This window comes from Procambarus clarkii, chromosome 11, assembly GCF_040958095.1.
Source record: "Procambarus clarkii isolate CNS0578487 chromosome 11, FALCON_Pclarkii_2.0, whole genome shotgun sequence".
Classification (NCBI taxonomy): Eukaryota; Metazoa; Arthropoda; class Malacostraca; order Decapoda; family Cambaridae; genus Procambarus; species Procambarus clarkii.
The window spans coordinates 37,504,828-37,532,287 of NC_091160.1; the positions used below are offsets into that span (position 1 = coordinate 37,504,828).

Below are 27,460 nucleotides of genomic sequence, written 5' to 3' on the forward strand. Positions count from 1 at the left end.
CCTCAGTGTCTCACCAGCCTCCACCGCGGACGGACGTGTACGTACAACGCTCCTTAAGCTTTAATTATCTTGGGGTCCCGTTAGCGCTTAGGTCTCCTGCTGCTTAAAGGGATCTTTTATCATCAAGGTATTTGGTAAATGCATCTTTATTATTTAATTATATATAAAAATTTAACTACAAAAGTTGACAAAGCTCCATATATATCAGCATATTTACTCCAGCACTATATATATATATATATATATATATATATATATATATATATATATATATATATATATTGTGACGGTAAAGTGTTGGAGTGTTGATGTTCGGCAGTCCTCCAATGGCAGGTGGCAATGCCTTGTCACACTTACAAAAAAAAAAGAGGCTGCTTGCCTGTTTGTCTGTGGTAAGGTAATGGGAAGACACGCAAAACACAAAATATAAATAATGAAATTTTAATTACTTTAGAAAACAAGATATGAACAAAGACAATCCCTTGGCTTACGTAAAATTCAAAACAAGTCAACAAACAAAACATAAATAATTAGTAGATATGAAATTTTACTCTAAAACAAAATAAGGTGCAAGACAATAATAATGATAATCAGGTGCTGAGAATATTGGCTAGAGCTGCCACCTCCCTTAGTACACGACAGCCAGGGCTTAGTCTACCAGAGAGAGATGTCAACTTCTAAGAGCACAAAGATATTCTGAGGAGGACGGCGTGAGCTGGCCCAGACGTCGACTCAGGTAGAGGGCGTGAGTGCAGGTGCAGGTGCTATCGGCGATACACCAGCCAATCAGGAGCAGGCTGGCAGAGAATGGGTAGTTTGCTCATTGACCGGTGGAGAGCCGGTGTGTCTGGTGGTGCAAGGTACGCTTTGCTTCCTGGGCAAAACGTTTTGTGATACTGGTGGACGTATCTTCAATATAGTATCTTGTACTTGTAGAATGACGTAAATGATATAGGGAAGAGCAGGCTCAATCTCTCTTGAAACAGATTATCGTCACAATATATATATATATATATATATATATATATATATATATATATATATATATATATATATATATAAATATATATATATATATATATATATATATATATATATATATATATATAAATATATATATATATATATATATATATATATATATAAAAATATATATATATATATATATATATATATATATATATATATATATATATATATATATATATATATATAAATATATATATAAATATATATATATATATATATATATATATATATATATATATATATATATATATATATATATATATATATATATATAATAAATTTTGCCTGCATACGCCTATAGGACTTTCAACTTAAACCAGAGTACAGATTTAGTTTTTGACTTGAAGTACTTTCAAACGTAAGCTGTGATTAATTACAAATGTGTTGCTTGTGGGCACTAACTGTGGCCTCAGGATGTGTTGCTTGCGGGCACTAACTGTGGCCTCAGGATGTGTTGCTTGCGGGCACTAACTGTGTCCTCTGGATGTGTTGCTTGTGAGCACTAACTGTGGCCTCAGGATGTGTTGCTTGCGGGCGCTAACTGTGTCCTCAGGATGTGTTGCTTGCGGGCACTAACTGTGGCCTCAGGATGTGTTGCTTGCGGGCACTAACTGTGGCCTCTGTATGTGTTGCTTGTGGGCACTAACTGTGGCCTCTGATGTATTGCTTGCGGGCACTAACTGTGTCCTCTGGATGTGTTGCTTGTGGGCACTAACTGTGGCCTCAGGATGTGTTGCTTGTGGGCACAAACTGTGGCCTCAGGATGTGTTGCTTGTGGGCACTAACTGTGGCCTCTGATGTGTTGCTTGCGGGCACTAACTGTGGCCTCTGGATGTGTTGCTTGTGGGCACTAACTGTGGCCTCTGGATGTGTTGATTGTGGGCACTAACTGTGGCATCTGATGTGTTGCTTGTGGGCACTAACTGTGGCCTCTGGATGTGTTGCTTGTGGGCACTAACTGTGGCCTCTGGATGTGTTGCTTGCGGGCACAAACTGTGGCCTCAGGATGTGTTGCTTGTGGGCACTAACTGTGTCCTCTGATGTGTTGCTTGTGGGCATTAACTGTGGCCTCTGATGTGTTGCTTGTGGGCACTAACTGTGGCCTCTGATGTGTTGCCTGTAGGTACTAACCGTGTGGCCTCTGATGTGTTGCTTGTGGGCACTAACTGTGGCCTCTGGATGTGTTGCTTGTGGGCACTAACTGTGGCCTCTGATGTGTTGCTTGTGGGCACTAACTGTGGCCTCTGGATGTGCTGCTTGTGGGCACTAACTGTGGCCTCTGGATGTGTTGCTTGCGGGCACTAACTGTGGCCTCTGATGTGTTGCTTGTGGGCACTAACTGTGGCCTCTGATGTGTTGCTTGTGGGCACTAACTGTGGCCTCTGATGTGTTGCTTGTGGGCACTAACTGTGGCCTCTGGATGTGTTGCTTGTGGACACTAACTGTGGCCTCAGGATGTGTTGCTTGTGGGCACTAACTGTGGCCTCTGATGTGTTGCTTGTGGGCACTAACTGTGGCCTCTGGATGTGTTGCTTGTAGGCACTAACTGTGGCCTCTGGATGTGTTGCTTGTGGGCACTAACTCTGGCCTCTGATGTGTTGCTTGCGGGCACTAACTGTGGCCTCTGGATGTGTTGATTGTGGGCACTAACTGTGGCCTCTGATGTGTTGCTTGTGGGCACTAACTGTAGCCTCTGGATGTGTTGCTTGTGGGCACTAACTGTGGCCTCAGGATGTGTTGCTTGTGGGCACTAACTGTGGCCTCTGATGTGTTGCTTGTGGGCACTAACTGTGGCCTCTGGATGTGTTGCTTGTGGGCACTAACTGTGGCCTCTGATGTGTTGCTTGTGGGCACTAACTGTGGCCTCTGATGTGTTGCTTCTGGGCACTAACTGTGGCCTCTGGATGTGTTGCTTGTGGGCACTAACTGTGGCCGCAGGATGTGTTGCTTGTGGGCACTAATTGTGGCCTCTGATGTGTTGCTTGTGGGCACTAACTGTGGCCTCTGATGTGTTGCTTGTGGGCACTAACTGTGGCCTCTGGATGTGTTGCTTGTGGGCACTAACTGTGGCCTCAGGATGTGTTGCTTGTGGGCACTAACTGTGGCCTCTGATGTGTTGCTTGTGGGTACTAACTGTGTGGCCTCTGATGTGTTGCTTGTGGGCACTAACTGTGGCCTCTGATGTGTTGCTTGTGGGCATTAACTGTGGCTTCTGGATGTGTTGCTTGTGGGCACTAACTATGGCCTCTAATGTGTTGCTTGTGGGTACTAACTGTCGCCTCTGATGTGTTGCTTGTGGGCACTAACTATGGCCTCTGATGTGTTGTTTGTGGGCACTAACTGTGGCCTCTGGATGCGTTGCTTGTGGGCACTAACTGTGGCCTCTGATGTGTTGCCTGTGGGTACTAACTGTGTGGCCTCTGATGTATTGCTTGTGGGCACTAACTGTGGCCTCTGGATGTGTTGCTTGTGGGCACTAACTGTGGCCTCTGGATGTGTTGCTTGTGGGCACTAACTGTGGCTTCAGGATGTGTTGCTTGTGGGCACTAACTGTGGCCTCTGATGTGTTGCTTGTGGGCACTAATTGTGGCCTCTGGATGTGTTGCTTGTAATAACTTACTGTGGCCTCTGGATGAGTTGCTTGTGGGCACTAACTGTGGCCTCTGGATGTGTTGCTTGTGGGCACTTACTGTGGCCTCTGGATGTGTTGCTTGCTGGCACTAACTGTGGCCTCTGATGTGTTGTTTGTGGGCACTAACTGTGGCCTCTGATGTGTTGCTTGTGGGCACTAACTGTGGCCTCTGATGTGTTGCTTGTGGGCACTAACTGTGGCCTCAGGATGTGTTGCTTGTGGGCACTAACTGTGGCCTCTGATGTGTTGCTTGCGGGCACTAACTGTGGCCTCTGATGTGTTGCTTGTGGGCACTAACTGTGGCCTCTGATGTGTTGCTTGCGGGAACTAACTGTGGCCTCTGGATGTGTTGCTTGCGGGCACTAACTGTGGCCTCTGGGTGTGCTGCTTGTGGGCACTAACTGTGGCTTATGGATGTGTTGCTTGTGGGCACTAACTGTGGCTTCTGGATGTGTTGCTTGTGGGCACTAACTGTGACCTCTGATGTGTTGCTTGTGGGCACTAACTGTGACCTCTGATGTGTTGCTTGTGGGCACTAACTGTGGCCTCTGATGTGTTGCTTGGGGGCACTAACTGTGGCTTCTGGATGTGTTGCTTGTGGGCACTAACTGTGGCTTCAGGATGTGTTGCTTGTGGGCACTAACTGTGGCCTCTGGATGTGTTGCTTGTGGGCACTAATTGTGGCTTCTGGATGTGTTGCTTGTGGGCACTAACTGTGACCTCTGATGTGTTGCTTGTGGGCACTAACTGTTGCCTCTGATGTGTTGCTTGTGGGCACTAACTGTGGCCTCTGATGTGTTGCTTGTGGGCACTAACTGTGACCTCTGGATGTGTTGCTTGCGGGCAGTAACTGTGGCCTCTGGATGTGTTGCTTGTGGACATTAACTGTGACCTCTGGAGATGTTGCTTGTGGGCACTAACTGTGGCCTCTGATGTGTTGCTTGTGGGCACTAACTGTGACCTCTGGATGTGTTGCTTGCGGGCACTAACTGTGGCCTCTGGATGTGTTGCTTGTGGACACTAACTGTGACCTCTGGAGATGTTCCTTGTGGGCACTAACTGTGGCCCTGATGTGTTGCTTGTGGGCACTAACTGTGACCTCTGGATGTGTTGCTTGCGGGCACTAACTGTGGCCTCTGGATGTGTTGCTTGTGGGCACTAACTGTGGCCTCTGATGTGTTGCTTGCGGGCACTAACTGTGGCCTCTGATGTGTTGCTTGTGGGCACTAACTGTGGCCTCTGATGTGTTGCTTGTGGGCACTAACTGTGGCCTCTGATGTGTTGCCTGTAGGTACTAACTGTGTGGCCTCTGATGTGTTGCTTGTGGGCACTAACTGTGGCCTCTGGATGTGTTGCTTGTGGGCACTAACTGTGGCCTCTGATGTGTTGCTTGTGGGCACTAACTGTGGCCTCTGGATGTGTTGCTTGTGGGCACTAACTGTGGCCTCTGGATGTGTTGCTTGCGGGCACTAACTCTGGCCTCTGATGTGTTGCTTGTGGGCACTAACTGTGGCCTCTGATGTGTTGCTTGTGGGCACTAACTGTGGGCTCTGATGTGTTGCTTGTGGGCACTAACTGTGGCCTCTGGATGTGTTGCTTGTAGGCACTAACTGTGGCCTCTGGATGTGTTGCTTGTGGGCACTAACTGTGGCCTCTGATGTGTTGCTTGCGGGCACTAACTGTGGCCTCTGGATGTGTTGCTTGTGGGCACTAACTGTGGCCTCTGATGTGTTGCTTGTGGGCACTAACTGTAGCCTCTGGATGTGTTGTTTGTGGGCACTAACTGTGGCCTCAGGATGTGTTGCTTGTGGGCACTAACTGTGGCCTCTGATGTGTTGCTTGTGGGCACTAACTGTGGCCTCTGGATGTGTTGCTTGTGGGCACTAACTGTGGCCTCTGATGTGTTGCTTGTGGGCACTAACTGTGGCCTCTGATGTGTTGCTTGTGGGTACTAACTGTGTGGCCTCTGAATGTGTTGCTTGTGGGCACTAACTGTGGCCGCAGGATGTGTTGCTTGTGGGCACTAACTGTGGCCTCTGATGTGTTGCTTGTGGGCACTAACTGTGGCCTCTGGATGTGTTGCTTGTGGGCACTAACTGTGGCCTCAGGATGTGTTGCTTGTGGGCACTAACTGTGGCCTCTGATGCGTTGCTTGTGGGTACTAACTGTGTGGTCTCTGATGTGTTGCTTGTGGGGACTAACTATGGCCTCTAATGTGTCTTGTGGGTACTAACTGTGGCCTCTGATGTGTTGCTTGTGGGCACTAACTATGGCCTCTGATGTGTTGTTTGTGGGCACTAAGTGTGGCCTCTGGATGTGTTGCTTGTGGGCACTAACTGTGGCCTCTGATGTGTTGCCTGTGGGTACTAACTGTGTGGCCTCTGATGTGTTGCTTGTGGGCACTAACTGTTCCTCTGGATGTGTTGCTTGTGGGCACTTACTGTGGCCTCTGGATGAGTTGCTTGTGGGCACTAACTGTGACCTCTGGATGTGTTGCTTGTGGGCACTTACTGTGGCCTCTGGATGTGTTGCTTGCGGACACTAACTGTGGCCTCTGATGTGTTGCTTGTGGGCACTAACTGTGGCCTATGATGTGTTGCTTGTGGGCACTAACTGTGGCCTCTGATGTGTTGCTTGTGGGCACTAACTGTGGCCTCAGGATGTGTTGCTTGTGGGCACTAACTGTGGCCTCTGATGTGTTGCTTGCGGGCACTATCTGTGGCCTCTGATGTGTTGCTTGTGGGCACTAACTGTGGCCTCTGATGTGTTGCTTGTGGGCACTAACTGTGGCCTCTGGATGTGTTGCTTGCGGGCACTAACTGTGGCCTCTGGGTGTGCTGCTTGTGGGCACTAACTGTGGCTTATGGATGTGTTGCTTGTGGGCACTAACTGTGGCTTCTGGATGTGTTGCTTGTGGGCACTAACTGTGACCTCTGATGTGTTGCTTGTGGGCACTAACTGTGGCCTCTGATGTGTTGCTTGTGGGCACTAACTGTGGCTTCTGGATGTGTTGCTTGTGGGCACTAACTGTGGCCTCTGGATGTGTTGCTTGTGGGCACTAACTGTGGCCTCTGGATGTGTTGCTTGTGGGCACTAACTGTGGCCTCTGGATGTGTTGCTTGTGGTCACTAACTGTGGCCTCTGATGTGTTGCTTGTGGGCACTAACTGTGGCTTCTGGATGTGTTGCTTGTGGGCACTAACTGTGGCTTCTGGATGTGTTGCTTGTGGGCACTAACTGTGACCTCTGATGTGTTGCTTGTGGGCACTAACTGTGGCCTCTGATGTGTTGCTTGTGGGCACTAACTGTGGCCTCTGATGTGTTGCTTGTGGGCACTAACTGTGACCTCTGGATGTGTTGCTTGCGGGCACTAACTGTGGCCTCAGGATGTGTTGCTTGTGGACATTAACTGTGACCTCTGGAGATGTTGCTTGTGGGCACTAACTGTTGCCTCTGATGTGTTGCTTGTGGGCGGTAACTGTGACCTCTGGATGTGTTGCTTGCGGGCACTAACTGTGGCCTCTGGATGTGTTGCTTGTGGACACTAACTGTGACCTCTGGAGATGTTGCTTGTGGGCACTAACTGTGGCCTCTGATGTGTTGCTTGTGGGCACTAACTGTGACCTCTGGATGTGTTGCTTGCGGGCACGAACTGTGGCCTCTGGATGTGTTGCTTGTGGGCACTAACTGTGGCCTCTGATGTGTTGCTTGCGGGCACTAACTGTGGCCTCTGATGTGTTGCTTGTGGGCACTAATTGTGACCTCAGGATGTGTTGCTTGTGGGCGCTAACTGTGGCCTCTGATGTGTTGCTTGTGGGCACTAACTGTGGCCTCTGGATGTGTTGCTTGTGGGCACTAACTGTGGCCTCTGGATGTGTTGCTTGTGGACACTAACTGTGGCCTCTGGATGTGTTGCTTGTGGTCACTAACTGTGGCCTCTGATGTGTTGCTTGTGGGCACTAACTGTGGCTTCTGGATGTGTTGCTTGTGGGCACTAACTGTGGCTTCTGGATGTGTTGCTTGTGGGCACTAACTGTGACCTCTGATGTGTTGCTTGTGGGCACTAACTGTGGCCTCTGATGTGTTGCTTGTGGGCACTAACTGTGGCCTCTGATGTGTTGCTTGTGGGCACTAACTGTGATCTCTGGATGTGTTGCTTGCGGGCACTAACTGTGGCCTCTGGATGTGTTGCTTGTGGACATTAACTGTGACCTCTGGAGATGTTGCTTGTGGGCACTAACTGTTGCCTCTGATGTGTTGCTTGTGGGCGCTAACTGTGACCTCTGGATGTGTTGCTTGCGGGCACTAACTGTGGCCTCTGGATGTGTTGCTTGTGGACACTAACTGTGACCTCTGGAGATGTTGCTTGTGGGCACTAACTGTGGCCTCTGATGTGTTGCTTGTGGGCACTAACTGTGACCTCTGGATGTGTTGCTTGCGGGCACGAACTGTGGCCTCTGGATGTGTTGCTTGTGGGCACTAACTGTGGCCTCTGATGTGTTGCTTTCGGGCACTAACTGTGGCCTCTGATGTGTTGCTTGTGGGCACTAACTGTGACCTCAGGATGTGTTGCTTGTGGGCGCTAACTGTGGCCTCTGATGTGTTGCTTGTGGGCACTAACTGTGACCTCTGGATGTGTTGCTTGCGGGCACTATCTGTGGCCTCTGGATGTGTTGCTTGTGGACACTAACTGTGGCCTCTGATGTGTTGCTTGTGGGCACCAACTGTGGCCTCTGATGTGTTGCTTGCGAGCACTGACTGTGGCCTCTGATGTGTTGCTTGCGAGCACTGACTGTGGCCTCTGATGTGTTTCTTGTGGGCACTAACTGTGGCCTCTGGTTGTGATGCTTGTGGGCACTAACTGTGTTGCCTCTGGATGTGTTGCTTGTGGGCACTAACTGTGGCCTCTGATGTGTTGCTTGTGGCCACTAACTGTGGCCTCTGATGTGTTGCTTGTGGGCATTAACTGTGGCCTCTGGATGTGTTGCTTGCGGGCACTAACTGTTCCTCTGGATGTGTTGCTTGTGGGCACTAACTGTGGCCTCTGGATGTGTTGCTTGCTGGCACTAACTGTAGCGTCTGGATGTGTTGCTTGCTGGCACTAACTGTAGCCTCTGGTACGTGAGGATCAGATGTTGGAACTCAGGTGCATCTAATCCCATGGTGCTCTTCTACTATCAGGGTGTAACCGATCACGTCATGCTGATTTGGGAAACGTACTGCTTGCGCTATCTGGCGCAGGAGTTCCCGGCTAAATGTACGTAGTGCTTGTGCTTGAATTGTGTACTCCGTGTCCTTATGTATTGATGCCTTTTATTATGTGCTTATATCATGTGTTCAGGTTGGCACGACCCGTCTGGGTGCGGTTGCTGTTTGTATGTACTCTGTTCTATTTCATATGTTATATTTACTGTGTTAAACTTATTGTGTTGTCATTTGTATGTCTCTATTGAGCTTTCACATTTGGTGCGTATTGTTTTGTATGCGGGGTTTCTGTGTGCTGTGTGTGTCCTGTTTTGTTTGTGCTCTGTTCATGTGTGTGTAATGTGTTTCTGTTTCCTTGTTATGTCTGTTGTTGTGTGGTGTGCAGAGTATTATGTGTGTTTTTGCTTTGCTTTCATTATTTTGTTTTTCTTTTGTACACTTGTATTCACTGTCTTTCATTATTTTGATACCTTGGTGTTGGGTGTTTTACTTACTATGTCATATTGGCACGCCCCATCAGGGTGGTGCGGGTCTTCCTAAAGTGTGTTCCTTTGTACCATTTTTACTGTTCAATTTGCGTTTTCACATTGTGTTGTATTGCTCTGTGCACTATGTTTCTGTGTTCATTGTTATTCATTGTTTTCAGTGTTTCCCATGATGTGTTACTCTGAATGTTCTGTGTTGTATTTCTCCTTTATGGTGTTGATGTTGGGTGTGGAACTTCTAATCGGTTTTATTTGGTGCTTCAGTGCCGTTTATGTTGTTTCATTTGTTTTACAAATAAAAAGAAAATACCAGAAAAACGTCGTTAGTTTGTCGTAAGGCGAATTTTACTTGAGAATGGTCCAGGTTGGACCGAAACATCGTCGTTTCTTCACCTTCTGATGTGTAGTTTGGTCTATATATCTTCAGCCACATTATTGTGGCTCATCGTTTGCAAACAAGACTTACGATGAACAGAAGAACAAAATAGTTCACAAGCACGCAGATGACAGAGTGAGCACAAGGAGAACAAACTGAAAACCCTTAATGTACTGTCCACACACATCACATATAAATAAAAACCATACCCAGATAACTGCACATACAGAGAACATGACAGCACATTGGAAAGCAGTGAAAGTACAGCAAACTAAATACAATGGAATGGAATTTAATATACATAAGATAATATAAAGGCAAGACACCACACAGTAACAATGCCTTACAGACATTGACGGAATGATGTACAAGAAACATGTATTGACATATTAACAGGAATAAAATGGCCCTCAATGACCGATTAAACATGACATATCAACGCACAAAGTATAACTCCGTACACTGAATCGTTAAGAAAAAGATTCAGGCACACTTAATTCATAAGTACCAATTCACTCACTCAGGAAAAGGATCTCCAACGAGCGATGGTCGTTACATGTACTAGGAATTAGGTACCAAAGTTGTAACAGGCAAGAAAACATGAATTTGTAATATGGATAAAACCCCGAACAATTGTATGGTAGGAACACTATGAACTATAATACCACATAGTGCCCAAAATTTAACACAAAATCAAAATTCAATACAATGCATAACGACACAAAACAATTCGGAACCCACGTGACATGCATTAACGTTATACAGCACACCCAATCCCTGAGCAATCCCTAACACGCAACCTACTACCTTCGAGATGAAAACGCCACATTTAAACTACTCACCACCTCCCACTCTACCAGAAATCGACAGAGTGGCACTCACTAGCCCTTGACCCAACCTCTGAATCCTTCAGGAGAGACAACGTCAACACGTTCATCATCGAAACTACTCTTTTCCCCTGCCACCGCACTCCACTGCTCAGAAACTTCGACACTCCCAGTAGACCCTACACTTAGAGGAGGTAGTAGTAGTAGGCATCCATCAGTCTCAGGAGACTATGGAGTCTCTGGTTGTGAAATCCTCTGGTTGTCGGTCTGGAGTGGTCTCTCCGTGTAGGGTCTCCTGAGAGTTCGAAGTTTCAGGGCAGTGAAGTATTCCACTTGAGGAGGTACGCCTCCACTTTAGCCATGTACATGCACAAAGGCTTCCCATACCAGGTGGTGGACGCTTACCAACATGAGGGCAACGCCAGACTCCACCACACCTCTTTCTGTTCAGCACGACCTCTCAGGGCCAGTGCTCTGGCGAGACACTGCTAGGTAGCTCATCGTGGACCGCCGCCTCCATCACACAAACACAATTCTCTACAGGAGACACCCATTAGTATCCTCCCTCTGTGGCTTGCATTCACCACTAATTCGTCAGTCCTCCTTATCCTCAGGGTTCACCACCACAACCGAGTTCACAGGGCTGAACTCTGATGCACCGGCAGTAAAACAGCAGGACAACCAACTGTATCAATCGAACCATCCACCTGGTCCCCATTGGAGACCTATATATGTCTTTCCCTGCCTTGAACCTATGCATCCACATCTATCAGGCCGGTAATAGTAGAAGCAACTGAAGGTATCGCTGACACCCCACGTATTACATGGTCCTCACCCGGAAACTGTCACACATTCATTCCGTGCCACATCTTCGAGCGCAGGTGCCACCTCCATCGAACCCACGAGCATGACGTTGATCTGGATACATCAGACTTGGAAAATCCCCCATATATATTCATCTTGTCCTTTGCCTGTACCGTACACAGAGTCACAAAACGTCTGGGGAGCCCACTCCCGAAACAAGTTATGGCTGACCATTTTACACTATACTAAGCCGGAAACCCTGGACATAAACAGTGGAAGGCAAATCTCTTGATAAAATAACTTTCACAGTTCAGGTTCTATTTCAATACCCTTGAAATTCCCATGAGTGAAACGAACGGTTCTGGCCCATTCCTAGCACCTCTCCAAACCGCCCAATCACACTAGCATTCATAGTCTATCATTTTAAACGGAAACGGAACATCGTGAACCAAAGCGAAGCAAATGCTGGCTGAAGTTCAATATTTGCACACACTGTGTCGCTGGTGCAAGGTGAGAGGTCGGTACTCTTGGCAGAGCAAGCATTTCTTCAAACTCACATAAGACATCTTCTTAAATGCTTCAGGGCTTCCAAACTTGACCAAGCCTATATTCCACTTGACCAAAATAGGATTCCTGGCTGCGCCACCAGAGGGTGCAGACGTCGGGCTCCGGCTGTCAGTAGTCGTCTGCCGTTGCTGAGTGGCGGTTTGCTGTGCGGGGTGTGGAGCGCCCGCTGGTCGGGGCCCCGCCTGCCGGTATGGACGCGGCTGGTTCTAGCCGTATTCAGAGGATCGACACAGTGCAGCTGGACATTTCTGCTGCTGTGGACTGGCCCATTGTAGAGGTTGCTCTTTTGGACGTTCTCCGTGTTGACGTCCCTGACCTCCTGGGCCTCGAGAAGTTATCGCCCACCCATGTTGCGGTGTCGTTCGCCACGTCACATGTTTACTGGGAGTTTGTGGCTCACTGGGATGGCCGCACGCTTCCTCTTACGGCTTCGGCTGTGTCTGTGGAGATCTCGGATCCCTGGGGGCCCTTGTCGTTTGTGAGTATTCACGGTGTGCCGGTGACCTTCCCCGAGGCGGCCTTTATGTCCTTGTTTATGTGGTTTGGGACGGCGGTGAAGCACCGGTTCAACAATTTGAGTGCAGGCCGGCTGAGTCCGGCTGGGTTCACGCATGCTTGTCATGCGGCTAACGAGCCCTATACCATTCAGGGTCTCGTTTCGTGGGCTCTCTCTGAGGACCTTCTATCAAGGTTAAAATCGCACGTGTTTCCGGTGTGGTGCTGAGGGCCACGTAGCTGCCGGTTGCGACGCTCCTCGTGCAGAGGGCCCCTTCAGTTTTCCTGGAGGATGACTTTCCCAGCTTATCTGTGAGTGTGGATTTCCCGGCAGATCCTCGCTCCGTGCAGGTGCTTGGCGAGGTTCCCGAGGCGGTTCAAGCTGTCGCTACGTCTGGACTTGATATGGTTGCCCCACAGGTCAGTTCGGGGGACCTAGGGGCGCCTGTTTCGGACCTTCGTCGTTCGATACCTGCGGAGGTGCTTCCGCATCCGGTGGCTTCGGGGGTTGCTGTAGGGATGGAGCCTGCGTCGCCTGCTGAAGGACATGTGCTTCCCGGGGCTGGCGAGGCGATGGTTTGTCTCTCTCCACCCACCCCTTCTGCCTCGTCGCCTCTGGCAGTTTCCTCGTTGACAGTTACCTCTTCTCCTCTGCCGGTTCCGTCTCCCTCCCTTGATACCTCACGTGTGTTGGACCGCCTGCGGTGTCTCTTCCTTCTCCGATTCCGATCTCCGTGCCTGGTGGTGGCTTTTTGCCCCGCGTTGTTGAGGCTGCTGTTCTGCGTGATCGTGCTGCCAAGGCTTAGGGGCCACCTGCCGTTGGTTTTTCTGGGGCGCCGCTTGCTTGGGGTGACAGTTCCGACGATCAGCGACCTCTGTTTAAGCGCCGTCGGTCGACTCAGGGTATGTCACCTCGCTGGTCGTGGGCAGAGGAACGTGATGCGATGGATGATGATGCTGTGGCCGACGCTGTGTTGCCTCGTGTGGTGCCTTCTGTGTTGGACACTGCCTCCTGCTGGTGGCTCCCCTCAGTGGGCGGTTGCCCCTGGTGATCGCGACCTTATCGTGGTATTGTCGAAGGATGTGCGGTGAGGGGCCTCTGCTCCTGTTCCGGTTGGTGGGAGTGCTGGGGCCCATGCGGAGCCACCCTCCTTGGGTCTCGGTGCGGTCCCTGAAGTCGTCCAGTGTGCACGACCAAGTGGGCGGGCCGGTGTGCGGCCTGACGTGCAGTCCGGTGTGCTTCCTGGTGTGCGGCCCTGTGACCAGCTTCCTAGGGGAAAACCCATCCCTTTCGTCCTCCCGTCCGGCGAGGTGATCGACAGATCTACGACAACTGTGGCTTTTGAGTGTGATGACCTGGTGCGTCCTGTTTCCTAGTGCCCATCTACCATCCGGGTTCCACAGGCGCAGTGTTTTGTCTTGGGAGTGCCGAATTCGATGCCTCGGCCTACTGCGCCTCCTGGATGTCCACTTCCTGAATGTAACCAACTTGTTTGGGAAGCTTATTGCTTACGGTTTCCAGATCGGGAGTACCCGGAGAAGTATGAGTGATTGGTGTGTTTGGTTTCTGTCTGTGTTGTGCGTGATGTTTCCCCGGTGCCTGCTGCACAGGTGGGTGTCCTTGTCTGTGCGTGTGGGTGTTGTTCTTGCCCCTGCATGGCCTATTTTGTTGTATGTTTTGTGCTTTACCTTTGGTGTGTGTGTGTGTGTTTACTAGTTGTGTTTACTAGTTTTGTTTTTGCGGGGGTTGAGCTTTGCTCTTTCGGCCCGCCTCTCAACTGTCAATCAACTGTTTACTAACTACTTTTTTTTTTTTTTTTTTTTTTCCACACCACACACACACACACACCCCAGGAAGCAGCCCGTGACAGCTGACTAACTCCCAAGTACCTATTTACTGCTAGGTAACAGGGGCACTTAGGGTGAAAGAAACTTTGCCCATTTGTTTCTGCCTCGTGCGGGAATCGAACCCGCGCCACAGAATTACGAGTCCTGCGCGCTATCCACCAGGCTACGAGGCCCACCCAACCAAGCTACGAGGCCCACCCACCAGGCTACGAGGCCCACCCATGTGTGTGTGTGTGTTTGTGTTGTGGTTGTGTGCAGTTGTGGGTGTTTGGTGTTATTTTTCTCGTGTCGTTGTGCACGCCCCGTGTATTGTGTTCGGGTGGCGGGCGGTGTTGTTGTGTATGTCGCTTGTGTGCGTGTGTTTATTTTCTTGTCCTTGTGGAAATGCTTTATTATGTGTGTAACATTTCTGTCTTTTTGTTATCTTTTTTTGTATTTCCCTGTTTATGTGTTTCATTATTTTTCTGTATTTATTTTTTGTTGTTTCCAGTAGCTTTGTAATTTGGCCTCTGTGTCGGTGGTTTAGGAGGCCTGTTGTTGTTATGTACTATTCTGCACCTGTGTTTGGGTTGTTGGGCTGGGCTTGTTTTGTGTGTTTTCTTTCTGTATTTCTGTAGTTACGATTTTTTGTGGATGTGACTATGTTTTATGTTATTTATAGCTTGTGTTATTCATTTGTAACGTTCTGTTTCTTGTGTTAACTCCAGTGCCCGTTTCTGGATTTTCTTATTTTGTGCCTTGTATCATATTTTCTTTCTTGGTTTTTGTTGGGTATGTTTATTTGCATCCGTGTTTCCGTATTTTGTTATATTTGTGCTCTTTGTATTTATGATTTGTTGTTCTGGTATTGTCTGTTTTGTACATTGTGTATTTTTTTTTATAAAAAAAAGAAAAAAAACTTGACCAAAGAGTAACAACCAACACAGCCTGGAAGTGAGCTCGTATTATATCACGAGCCACAGAGACGACGGCATTATCAGGCCTGCTGGCAAACTTTAATCCAACTGTATCACACCAGCACAACACTGGGAAATGTTTGTACTGCATTGGACGCATGTTGCCTCGTCTGCTAGTCAGTGTGTGGCGCTATATTGTGCTATAGACACTTAATATAGTCCGCATATTTACGAGACGAATATTTGAGCATTCTGATGTTTCACACATTTTATTACATAAATTTCTCAAATGACACACCATTGAATAATCCTGGATATAAAAAGAGTGAAAACAAATCTGAAATATTCATATAAATATCTACATATACCTCCACAGCAACTCCTGTCACGACGCTATAATACAACCAATATACCCACTTCACCACGGCTGAAGTCAGTCATATACAATTTTCTTTTTTTTATCCCGTGATCAGGGGAATACATTTTAACCATATTAGAAGTGACAAAAACTTTTTTATATAACTTTATTGAGTTAAAATCGCCCCCACCATGTCTCGGTGCTATGTTGCACAGTTTCCTGGGCATTAACGGGATTAATTCAAGCTGACTCCTGTAGGGGAAGTGTTACAATTAGGAAAATGAGACCAACGTAGATGAAATTGTAAACACTTTCCAACCACTTGCACTGGACGGTAGAGCAACGGTCTCGCTTCATGCAGGTCGGTGTTCAATCCCTGACCATGCAAGTGGTTGGGCACCATTCCTTTCCCCCCATCCCATCCCAAATCCTTATCCTAACCTCTTCCCAATGCTATATAGTCTAATGGCTTGGCGCTTTCTCCTGATAATTCCCTTCCCTTTCTTCTTCCCAGAAGGAGTGTTTCCCAGGCCAGTGTTATAAGGGGGCCTGACAGCGCTTTGGATTCATACATAGTCCTGAGGTTCCGGGTTCAGTTCCTGGTGGAGGCGGAAACAAATGTGCAAAGTTTCTTTCACTCTAATGTTCATTTTCACCTAGCAGTAAATAGGTACCTGGGAGTTAGACAGCTGCTACGGGCTACTTCCTGGGGGTGTGTATAAAAAAAATGGAGGCCTCGTCGAGAACCGGGCCGCGAGGACGCTAAGCCCCGAAATCATCTCAAGATAACCTGAAGATAACCTTCCCAAGCACATAAAGACATTTCCTTCATTGCTTCCTCAACTAACTTCATTTCATTTATGGTTTAAAAACTGTTCTCTAAATATTGCAATTACATGCAAATAATAACTCTTGATATTATCATTTCAGAGCAAGGTAATTTCTTTAATATTATCTATTTTTTCGCAGGGATATTCCTGCGCGGGCACTAAGCCTCTGGCTGGTCCACTGCGCGGGCCCTAAGCCTCTGGCTGGTCCACTGCGCGGGCCCTAAGCCTCTGGCTGGTCCACTGCGCGGGCACTAAGCCTCTGGCTGGTCCACTGCGCGGGCACTAAGCCTCTGGCTGGTCCACTGCGCGGGCACTAAGCCTCTGGCTGGTCCACTGCGCGGGCACTAAGCCTCTGGCTGGTCCACTGCGCGGGCACTAAGCCTCTGGCTGGTCCACTGCGCGGGCACTAAGCCTCTGGCTGGTCCACTGCGCGGGCACTAAGCCTCTGGCTGGTCCACTGCGCGGGCACTAAGCCTCTGGCTGGTCCACTGCGCGGGCACTAAGCCTCTGGCTGGCCCACTGCGCGGGCACTAAGCCTCTGGCTGGTCCACTGCGCGGGCACTAAGCCTCTGGCTGGTCCACTGCGCGGGCACTAAGCCTCTGGCTGGTCCACTGCGCGGGCACTAAGCCTCTGGCTGGTCAACTGCGCGGGCACTAAGCCTCTGGCTGGCCCACTGCGCGGGCACTAAGCCTCTGGCTGGCCCACTGCGCGGGCACTAAGCCTCTGGCTGGTCCACTGCGCGGGCACTAAGCCTCTGGCTGGCCCACTGCGCGGGCACTAAGCCTCTGGCTGGTCCACTGCGCGGGCACTAAGCCTCTGGCTGGTCCACTGCGCGGGCACTAAGCCTCTGGCTGGTCCACTGCGCGGGCACTAAGCCTCTGGCTGGTCCACTGCGCGGGCACTAAGCCTCTGGCTGGTCCACTGCGCGGGCACTAAGCCTCTGGCTGGTCCACTGCGCGGGCACTAAGCCTCTGGCTGGCCCACTGCGCGGGCACTAAGCCTCTGGCTGGTCCACTGCGCGGGCACTAAGCCTCTGGCTGGTCCACTGCGCGGGCACTAAGCCTCTGGCTGGTCCACTGCGCGGGCACTAAGCCTCTGGCTGGTCCACTGCGCGGGCACTAAGCCTCTGGCTGGTCCACTGCGCGGGCACTAAGCCTCTGGCTGGCCCACTGAGCGGGCACTAAGCCTCTGGCTGGCCCACTGCGCGGGCACTAAGCCTCTGGCTGGTCCACTGCGCGGGCACTAAGCCTCTGGCTGGTCCACTGCGCGGGCACTAAGCCTCTGGCTGGCCCACTGCGCGGGCACTAAGCCTCTGGCTGGTCCACTGCACGGGCACTAAGCCTCTGGCTGGTCCACTGCGCGGGCACTAAGCCTCTGGCTGGTCCACTGCGCGGGCACTAAGCCTCTGGCTGGTCCACTGCGCGGGCACTAAGCCTCTGGCTAGTCCACTGCGCGGGCACTAAGCCTCTGGCTGGTCCACTGCGCGGGCACTAAGCCTCTGGCTGGCCCACTGCGCGGGCACTAAGCCTCTGGCTGGTCCACTGCGCGGGCACTAAGCCTCTGGCTGGTCCACTGCGCGGGCACTAAGCCTCTGGCTGGCCCACTGCGCGGGCACTAAGCCTCTGGCTGGTCCACTGCGCGGGCACTAAGCCTCTGGCTGGTCCACTGCGCGGGCACTAAGCCTCTGGCTGGTCCACTGCGCGGGCACTAAGCCTCTGGCTGGTCCACTGCGCGGGCACTAAGCCTCTGGCTGGTCCACTGTGCGGGCACTAAGCCTCTGGCTGGTCCACTGCGCGGGCACTAAGCCTCTGGCTGGTCCACTGCGCGGGCACTAAGCCTCTGGCTGGTCCACTGCGCGGGCACTAAGCCTCTGGCTGGTCCACTGCGCGGGCACTAAGCCTCTGGCTGGTCCACTGCGCGGGCACTAAGCCTCTGGCTGGTCCACTGCGCGGGCACTAAGCCTCTGGCTGGTCCACTGCGCGGGCACTAAGCCTCTGGCTGGTCCACTGCGCGGGCACTAAGCCTCTGGCTGGTCCACTGCGCGGGCACTAAGCCTCTGGCTGGTCCACTGCGCGGGCACTAAGCCTCTGGCTGGTCCACTGCGCGGGCACTAAGCCTCTGGCTGGTCCACTGCGCGGGCACTAAGCCTCTGGCTGGTCCACTGCGCGGGCACTAAGCCTCTGGCTGGTCCACTGCGCGGGCACTAAGCCTCTGGCTGGTCCACTGCGCGGGCACTAAGCCTCTGGCTGGTCCACTGCGCGGGCACTAAGCCTCTGGCTGGTCCACTGCGCGGGCACTAAGCCTCTGGCTGGTCCACTGCGCGGGCACTAAGCCTCTGGCTGGTCCACTGCGCGGGCACTAAGCCTCTGGCTGGTCCACTGCGCGGGCACTAAGCCTCTGGCTGGTCCACTGCGCGGGCACTAAGCCTCTGGCTGGTCCACTGCGCGGGCACTAAGCCTCTGGCTGGTCCACTGCGCGGGCACTAAGCCTCTGGCTGGTCCACTGCGCGGGCACTAAGCCTCTGGCTGGTCCACTGCGCGGGCACTAAGCCTCTGGCTGGTCCACTGCGCGGGCACTAAGCCTCTGGCTGGTCCACTGCGCGGGCACTAAGCCTCTGGCTGGTCCACTGCGCGGGCACTAAGCCTCTGGCTGGTCCACTGCGCGGGCACTAAGCCTCTGGCTGGTCCACTGCGCGGGCACTAAGCCTCTGGCTGGTCCACTGCGCGGGCACTAAGCCTCTGGCTGGTCCACTGCGCGGGCACTAAGCCTCTGGCTGGTCCACTGCGCGGGCACTAAGCCTCTGGCTGGTCCACTGCGCGGGCACTAAGCCTCTGGCTGGTCCACTGCGCGGGCACTAAGCCTCTGGCTGGTCCACTGCGCGGGCACTAAGCCTCTGGCTGGTCCACTGCGCGGGCACTAAGCCTCTGGCTGGTCCACTGCGCGGGCACTAAGCCTCTGGCTGGTCCACTGCGCGGGCACTAAGCCTCTGGCTGGTCCACTGCGCGGGCACTAAGCCTCTGGCTGGTCCACTGCGCGGGCACTAAGCCTCTGGCTGGTCCACTGCGCGGGCACTAAGCCTCTGGCTGGTCCACTGCGCGGGCACTAAGCCTCTGGCTGGTCCACTGCGCGGGCACTAAGCCTCTGGCTGGTCCACTGCGCGGGCACTAAGCCTCTGGCTGGTCCACTGCGCGGGCACTAAGCCTCTGGCTGCACTAAGCCTCTGGCTGGTCACTGCGCGGGCACTAAGCCTCTGGCTGGTCCACTGCGCGGGCACTAAGCCTCTGGCTGGTCCACTGCGCGGGCACTAAGCCTCTGGCTGGTCCACTGCGCGGGCACTAAGCCTCTGGCTGGTCCACTGCGCGGGCACTAAGCCTCTGGCTGGTCCACTGCGCGGGCACTAAGCCTCTGGCTGGTCCACTGCGCGGGCACTAAGCCTCTGGCTGGTCCACTGCGCGGGCACTAAGCCTCTGGCTGGTCCCACTGCGCGGGCACTAAGCCTCTGGCTGGTCAACTAAGTGTTGCTTGTTTTTGTTTGACTTAGACGGAGTATGAGTATTTATGACTCGTATGGTCGCTTCGGGGAAATTTTGCCCCCATGTGTTTAACAACTTCTGCTCTGTTGAATCTAAAACATAATATATCTGGTCATTATCAATTTATTTCTTTTTGCTTTCAGAGTTAATCAAGAGAAAATTTCCGGCCAAAATGTTTCCGTGGTTCGATCCATTGCCCTTCATATGTGGTCCTAAAGGTACAGTCTTATACTTAGCCAAACTTTTGAACTAAACCTTTCACATAATCTGTGTTACTTTGTGGTATAGTATTGAACACTTACAAATAAGAGCAGAGCATAAATAAATACTTAAATAAGACTTAAATACATAGCAGTGCTTTATAAAGATTAAATGAAATATATGCTAATATGGTTACATTATTTTAAATTTGATTAAAGCCTAGTATTTTGAATTCCTAATGCCATCAGTTTACAGCTGGGCTTTGGGACGACCTTGAATCAACGCCGCTCAGAGATCCTTCTTGAGGTTATCTTGAGATGATTTCGGGGTTTTAGTGTCCCTGCGGCCCAGTCCTCGACCAGGCCTCCACCCCCAGGAAGCAGCCCGTGACAGCTGACTAACACCCAGGTACCTATTTTATTGCTAGGTAACAGGGGCATAGGGTGAAAGAAACTCTGCCCATTGTTTCTCGCCGGCGCCTGGGATCGAACCCGGACCACAGGATCACAAGTGCAGCGTGCTGTCCGCTTGGCCGACCGGCTCCCGGTCCTACGGGAAGAATTTGCACATCTGTACTGCATTTATATCTGTGTGGTTTCAGTCCGTGTGACTAGTTGAGTGGCAGGCAGGTACTTGACTGGTCTCCTGAGTTGATCATCAGCATAGTTGGTAGTACAGGTTGAGCCAGAACTGTATCTGCAGCTTTCCCTGTTAACATGGCAGGTGCCGTCACCGTGGTGGTTCAGGAGTCCGCACGTGTGTCAGTAGTAGTACAGGAACCACCCCTCCCCCCCATGTCACAGTGGTAGCAGTAGTAAAATACAAAAGTGTTTACTTCTGCAAGAGGCTCCAGTGGGAGTGAGGATGGACTTGTGACTTGTTTTCATTGGTAACATAATGTGGGAGAAACTTTGGACAGGCGGAGAGTAGGAGTGGCGCCATTTTCAGATGTTCAAAGGTTGGCAATTCAAACAGTTATGTCTGGTTGTGGCAACAACACCACTTTCAGTTGGAGGTAACTGTTCAACCATCTTGTTAGACTGAAGACAGTAAGCTGTGGTGTGGTTGTGGGCGGCTCCCAGGAACTACTGCAGTTTCTAACATAAGTGTGACCCGAATTACAATCCTTGGTCGGAGATAATCGTTGCTGTGGAAGCTCCAATCCCAGAGACTGAACCAGTGAGGAAACTAAGAACTACCAACTCTGTCCTCATCTCCACCATATGTTCTGGTCTCATCTTGAGACGTGGTGGGTCCAGGTGAAGTTTGAATGAGCGCCCTCCATGTTGAGGAAGAGGGCCGCTGATCTCTTCATGAACCACTTCAAGTCTGACAGAAATTCGCGGGAAATACTGCAGCGGCATCTGTGTGGTTGTGTGTATCTTTGATTGTTAACATTAAAAGCGGGCATCATTGATGATTCCTGGCCATACCACCTACTTGTTCAGGAGGCCCGACGTATTCTGGATGTCAAGGTTAGCCAAGGAGTGGACAGCCGTGAAGCTCCGCTAAAAATGTGTCTTTAGTATGTACAGCTGTAGGACACCAATGAGAGAAGTGTCTTAAGTAACAGTATCCTCGGACTTCAGCAAGGGTACAACACTGAGGTAAAGTGCTGAGGGAGAATTCACAGGTGTTGGGGGTACGCGCTCATACCACAGCATTCTGGTAACCTCAGCAAAATAAATGTGAGACGTCACATGGAGGATGGCACACCAACTAGGTCGAGAAATGGCAGTGGCGACGGTATATACAGTTTCCCTTATATCCCAGCTCCTTGTTCTCATATCCTTATAAGTACTATACAGTTATATCAACTTAGAGCTTTCTCATAGTTACCTTACCAAGTCAGGAATTGGGATATATTGCTCTAGTGTTCAGTGACTCACAGTGATTGGGAACTGCCCTTGACCACCAAATCGTTAAGTCAGTTGGGAGTAGTTGGCGAGGAGCTGAAAGTAATGTCCCTATAGAAAATGACTAAAGTTTTGAGTAATTAATTCTTCCCCTTTGGAACGTACTGTATTTTGCCTCCACTGAGGTTAAGTGTATCATGGAGGAAGTAATTGGATATAATATGTCATTAATGAACATATTGTAAGACTACTGCCATATTAGTGTCAAGAGTTGTTGGTAGAGAGGCTGTTGGTGTATAGAACACTGGATTGGCAAGGAGGTTTAGATCAACTAGCTGCTAGAGATTAGCGAACACTTCCTCGGCGTCTTGTTGCCTTCCATGACTGCCTACCCCATGCAATCCAAGCGAAAGTTTTGAGATGTTGGAAAAGTATTAGATAAATCTTATAAACACTCGCTACACCCTGGAATTCAAATAGCTTCTTAGGAGTTGCGGGTCGTGAGAACTCTTGGAGAGCCTCATTCTTCTTCATCAATGACAGGATATCAATAGTAGGTACTTTGCGACCCAGGAAGTAGAGTTCAGGCACCTAAAAAAATGTATTTACCTTGCTTAATCTGGAGTCCATAGCTGTGAGTGAGTAGCAGAAGGTGTTGCCGATGTTCACCTGTAGAAGGACTCTCTCTGACGAGGCATTAATGTAGGCACAGCACTTGAAAAGGTCTCTGATGACTTGATCAATGAAATGTTGGAATGTCTGGACTATTTGACAGAGGCCAAATGGCATCAAAAACATTTTAAACTAGCCAAAAGATATAGTACTTGCTATTCTGGGGACATACGCAGGATACACCAAGACTTGGTAAAATGCTCAAACTAAATATATTTTAGAGAAAGTGTTCGCTCCTTGCAGTTCGTTAAAGAAATCCTGAATGTGTGGGATCAGATTTTGGTCCAAAAGTTTCCTTACATTAGGGCTCTGTATTCCTACAAGGAAAAACATCTTCTGCGGTTGTCCTGGCAATCGTAGGCAGTTGGAAGGCTCAGAAACTATTAGTACGTCTCATAACACACACAGCTAACAACTTGTTAGATTCTTCCTTGACCATCTCCCCTCCCTGTCCAACTCGTGGAAGGGCTTGGTGGGCGGCTGCCGGAGTGTGGTGCTCCTTAGGGCGGTCCCCTGTCCTTTTGTAGACTTGTGGTCCTGCTGCTGTCCTCGCGAATTTTGCTGGACGCCTTTTCCTATTCCTTCTGTTTCGTTTTTCTCCCCCCTCTTCTCCTATCTGCTTGTCGTTTCCTGCCGACCTTTTGCTTGTTTTCATTATTCCTTTGGACTTCTTCTATTTTGATGCCCGGGTGTTTGAGGAGGCATATTCTTGCACCTGTAGTACCTAACGTCGCGAGCGAGGGGAACCTTTTATTGTCAATCCTCCTTTTATCACTAAACCCGCTCTCGACGGACTCACGGTTCTTAAGGTGGCGTTTGTGGAGTGTATACTCACGACGCACCCCTGGGGGGCCCCGGCAAGATCGGCGATAGCTTCTTGTTGGGTGTCCTGCCTCTAATTGTGGCTCCATGGTAGGTGTGGGGGTACATTCGTGAATGAAAGTTTTTTCCTCGTTTTCATGGCTGATAATGTTTCCCTTGTTCCTTCTCAGGCACGTGGGGTTGACGACCAAGCCCCCGAGTCGGACTGTGTTGGAAGACCAGGCCCTGTAGCTCCTGCTGCAAAGGGCCCCACCGACCTGACTACTCCCCCCAGCTCCCCTCCCTCCTCTGCGGTAGGGTCGACTCCCCAGCCTCCAGTGGTGACCACCTCGTCCCCTGGCATGGCTTTGTCTCTCTTTGTGACTACTGCGACTTTTACCCCCTCTCTCTCTCTCTGGGGGGTTCTCAACGCCGTCCCCGCCACGGCCGCACTCGCATGATCCCTTCCCGTAATAGAACTTACAATGCCTTGTTTGGTCCCGCTACGTGGGCTAAATACTTTGATCTCCACCATCTGGATTCTACTCCTCCTGACGATTTCTCCCTCCATAAACACCTTTTTTGGTTCAGTAGAAGCCTCTGTTACTTTTAACTCCACCAGTTATAGTACGCCTGTTGTCGCTGCTCCTTCTCATGATGCAGCTACTTGCTTAGCCGCTTTGTTCTGCATTGGAGAGACCCCTGTTCGGGTCTCCAAAAACGCTCAGTTAAATGCCAGTGTTGGCACTGTTCTCCTCCCACACCATGTTTCAACTGGTGTTCGGGACCTCAAAGATTGCCATGAGGATATTAAACATATCCTCGAAGCCCAAAGCCATTCTATCCTCCAGGTGGACACGTTTACTCGACCCCCTCGTGGTCGTCGCTGTCAGCCCCTTCGAGTTGTAAAAATCACCTTTGATAGTAGGGCCCTTCCGCCCTCTATTATTCTTGCTGGTGCCAGATGCTCCGTTCAGGAGTACATTCCCTCTCCTAGACTTTGCAATAAGTGTTGGAAGTTCGGGTACGGTGTCCTCAAATGCACCAGTACTGTGTATCTGTGCCCCTTGTGTGGGGACAATAGTCATTCTAAGTCCGAGTGCACTTCTCCCCAGGCTCGCTGCCTCAATTGCGGTGAAGCCCATCCTACCTTCTCACGCTCGTGTATGCACTACAAACTCGAGAAAGCCGTCCTCAACTTGAAGCACCGTGTTCGTCTGTCTTTTCCTGAAGCGAGACGCCAAGTTCGTCGTCTCACCCCTTTTGCGGGCATCTCCTACGCTCGTGTGTTGCGTTCTACCTCTCCTCGTCCTTCCCGTCTCCCTCAGTCTCACAACCGTTTCCAGGCCTTAAACCCGACCACACCCACCACCTCCTCCCTTATTCCTTTGCCTCCTGTCCTGGATAGTCTCTCTCCCGGTTCTCCATCTGGGGATTTCTCCCCCTTCCTATCCAGTCCACCATATCTCCTTTGTCTTCTTCCCTATCTCCTCCCACTCTTTCTTCCCTATCTCCTCCCACTCTTTCTTCCCGACCCTCCCCCCAGTCTCTTGACCCTCCACGCCACCTGTCTGTCCAGGCTGATATCCATCATCCTCCCAGCAATCTTTGTGTTGTTCGCTCTCGTTCCTCTTCTCCTGCTGAGACCATTGAGTCTGTCGCCCGGTACGTTGTTACTAGAACGCCTGTCTATTCGAGTCAGAAACGTAAGCCTGGCTCCTCTCCAGCGGGTAAGAAGGTTTCGCTTTCTTCCTCACCCCCTCCCTCTTACTCTGTCACTACATCCCCTCCCAATTCAGTGGTCGAACCCCCTGTGTCTGATATGGAGGTTTCTTCCGCCCCCGATTCCCTCTCTGTTGCTGCCCTTCCTGAGGTGCACTCCCTGATTTCTGCCCCCCCCCCTCCTCCAACTGTCCTTGCCTGCCCCTCTCAGTTGTCTCCTCTTCCTCTGGACCCCGTCAGTCCGCCTCTGGTCTATTCTCTCACTCTCTTCCCTCTCTCCTTACTAAGTTTACCCATGCCCCCTAACCCTGATTTTGCCGACCCTGCTCCTGATCCAGACACTGATCCTGATCTTGAGATTCTTTAATAAACTGTGTTCCTCTTTACCTTTATTTATTTCTTGTTCTCTGTTACTGTCCTTTCTCTTTGATAATGTCTATTCTTCAGTGGAATATGCGTGGATTTTATGCCAACTTCAGATGAACTCCAAATTCTAATTACACAGTTTACACCACTTTGTGTTTGTCTCCAGGAACCAATGCTTGGTGCTCGTCCTAGTCACTTTCGTGGTTATTCCTTTCTTCTTTCCCTCCCCCCCCCCCCCCAGCTCTTGCTGGGGCCCATAACTCTACTGCTCTCTTAATTCGTTCTGATATTCCCTTCGTCCCCCTACTTCTTCCGTCACCTATCCATTGTTCTGCTGCCCGTGTTTTTGTGGGTAAATGGTATACAGTCTGTTCCGTTTATCTCCCTCCGAATGTCCCTCTTTCCCTTCCTTATCTTAAGTACCTCCTGGTCTCCTTGCCAGAGTCAGTGCTCCTTTTGGGTGATTTCAACTTTTGACATTCCCTCTGGGGTGATGTTCTGACAAACACCCGAGGCCGTCTTCTTGAACCGTTTGTCCTCGCTTCTTCTCTATCTCTTCTGAATTCTGGTGAGCCCACTCATGTGGACTCTCGAACTCGCACCCTTTCCTGTCTTGATCTTTTCTCTCTGCTCGTCGTCCCTTTACTTAGATTTCACGTGGCGGGTTCTCGATGACCTCCATAACAGTGATCATTTCCCCATCCTCGTTTCCTTTTTCTCTTTCCACCCTCCCCTTTCCTTCCCTAGGTGGCAGTTTGCCAAGGCTGACTGGTGCCTATTCACCCTCCTTGCTACTCTCTCTGACCTCTTCTCTCTGCCTCATCCTCGCGACCTCCTCCTTTTTTTTGACACATTCTTCAACGCTGCCCTCTGCTCTATCCCTCGCTCTTCCTCCCGGGGCACACGGAAGTGTGTTCCCTGGTAGAATGCGGACTGTGCTCGGGCTGTCCACTGTAAGCGTGCAGCCTGGAAAAAATACCGCCGCCGGCAGACGGCTGATTCTTTTATTCTGTTTTGGAAGGCAAGTGCGGTGGCCCGTAGGACCATCCGTACAGCTAAACGTTAGAGTTGGAAATCTTATGTTTCCACCATTATGTCCGATACTCCTCTACCGCAGATCTGGAAGAAGATCCGCAAGATTGCGGGCAAGTTCGTTCCAGATGACTCGCCGGTTCTCCACCTCCGTGGAACTCTTGTGGCGGATCCAGTGAAGGTCACGGCTGAACTGGGTTCCCACTTTTCTTCTGTTAGCTCTGGTTCTCATCTTCCTCAATCCTTCCTTCTTTGTAAGCCTGTTCTTGAATCTTATACTTTAGATTTCCACACTCATCTCCGCCTTCAATATAACAATCCTTTCTTTCTGAACTTCAGTCTGCCCTGGCCCTCTGCGGATCTATGGCGGCGGGTTCGGATGACGTTCATTATAATATGCTTCGCCATCTCCCTCTGTGCACGTCTCAGTATTTACTGAATCTGTATAACCAGGTCTGGGAGTCGTCGTCCGTCCCTGAGGACTGGCTCGATGCCGTTGTACTCCCTATTCGGAAACCAAGGTCTCTCGGTACGTCCCCTAAGGATTTCCGCCCTATTGCTCTCACGAGTTGTGTTTGCAAGCTGTTTGAGCGTATGGTAAATGTCCATCTGATGTGGTTCTTAGAACACCATCACCACCTCTCTCCTTCTCAATTTGGTTTTCGCAAATGCCGCAGCACGACTGATGTCCTGGTGAACTTGGAGGTCTATATTCGTACTGCTTTTGCTGCGAAGACCTCCGTTGTTGCTGTCCTTTTTGACTTGGAAAAGGCTTATGACACGACTTGGAGATACCATATTCTGTCCCAACTTCGTTCTTTTGGCCTTCGTGGTAATCTCCCTCTCTTCCTTCAAAGCTTTCTCTCTCGTTGTACCTTTTGAGTCAGGCTTGGTGCCACTCTCTCTGCCTCTTTTCGGCAGTATG

At 50.6% G+C, this 27,460-nt stretch overlaps 1 protein-coding gene across 1 annotated transcript; it reads left to right on the forward strand.

Annotated features, from left to right (window-relative positions):
- LOC138363439 (uncharacterized) lies at window positions 1–26,195 on the forward strand. The gene is made up of 3 exons (XM_069322617.1): window positions 1–127; window positions 20,029–20,103; window positions 20,335–26,195. Exon 3 carries the CDS (start codon window positions 23,901–23,903, stop codon window positions 25,299–25,301), a length of 1,401 nt encoding a protein of 466 aa, XP_069178718.1. The 5' UTR covers window positions 1–127; window positions 20,029–20,103; window positions 20,335–23,900; the 3' UTR covers window positions 25,302–26,195.
- Window positions 26,196–27,460: the final 1,265 nt, after the last annotated feature.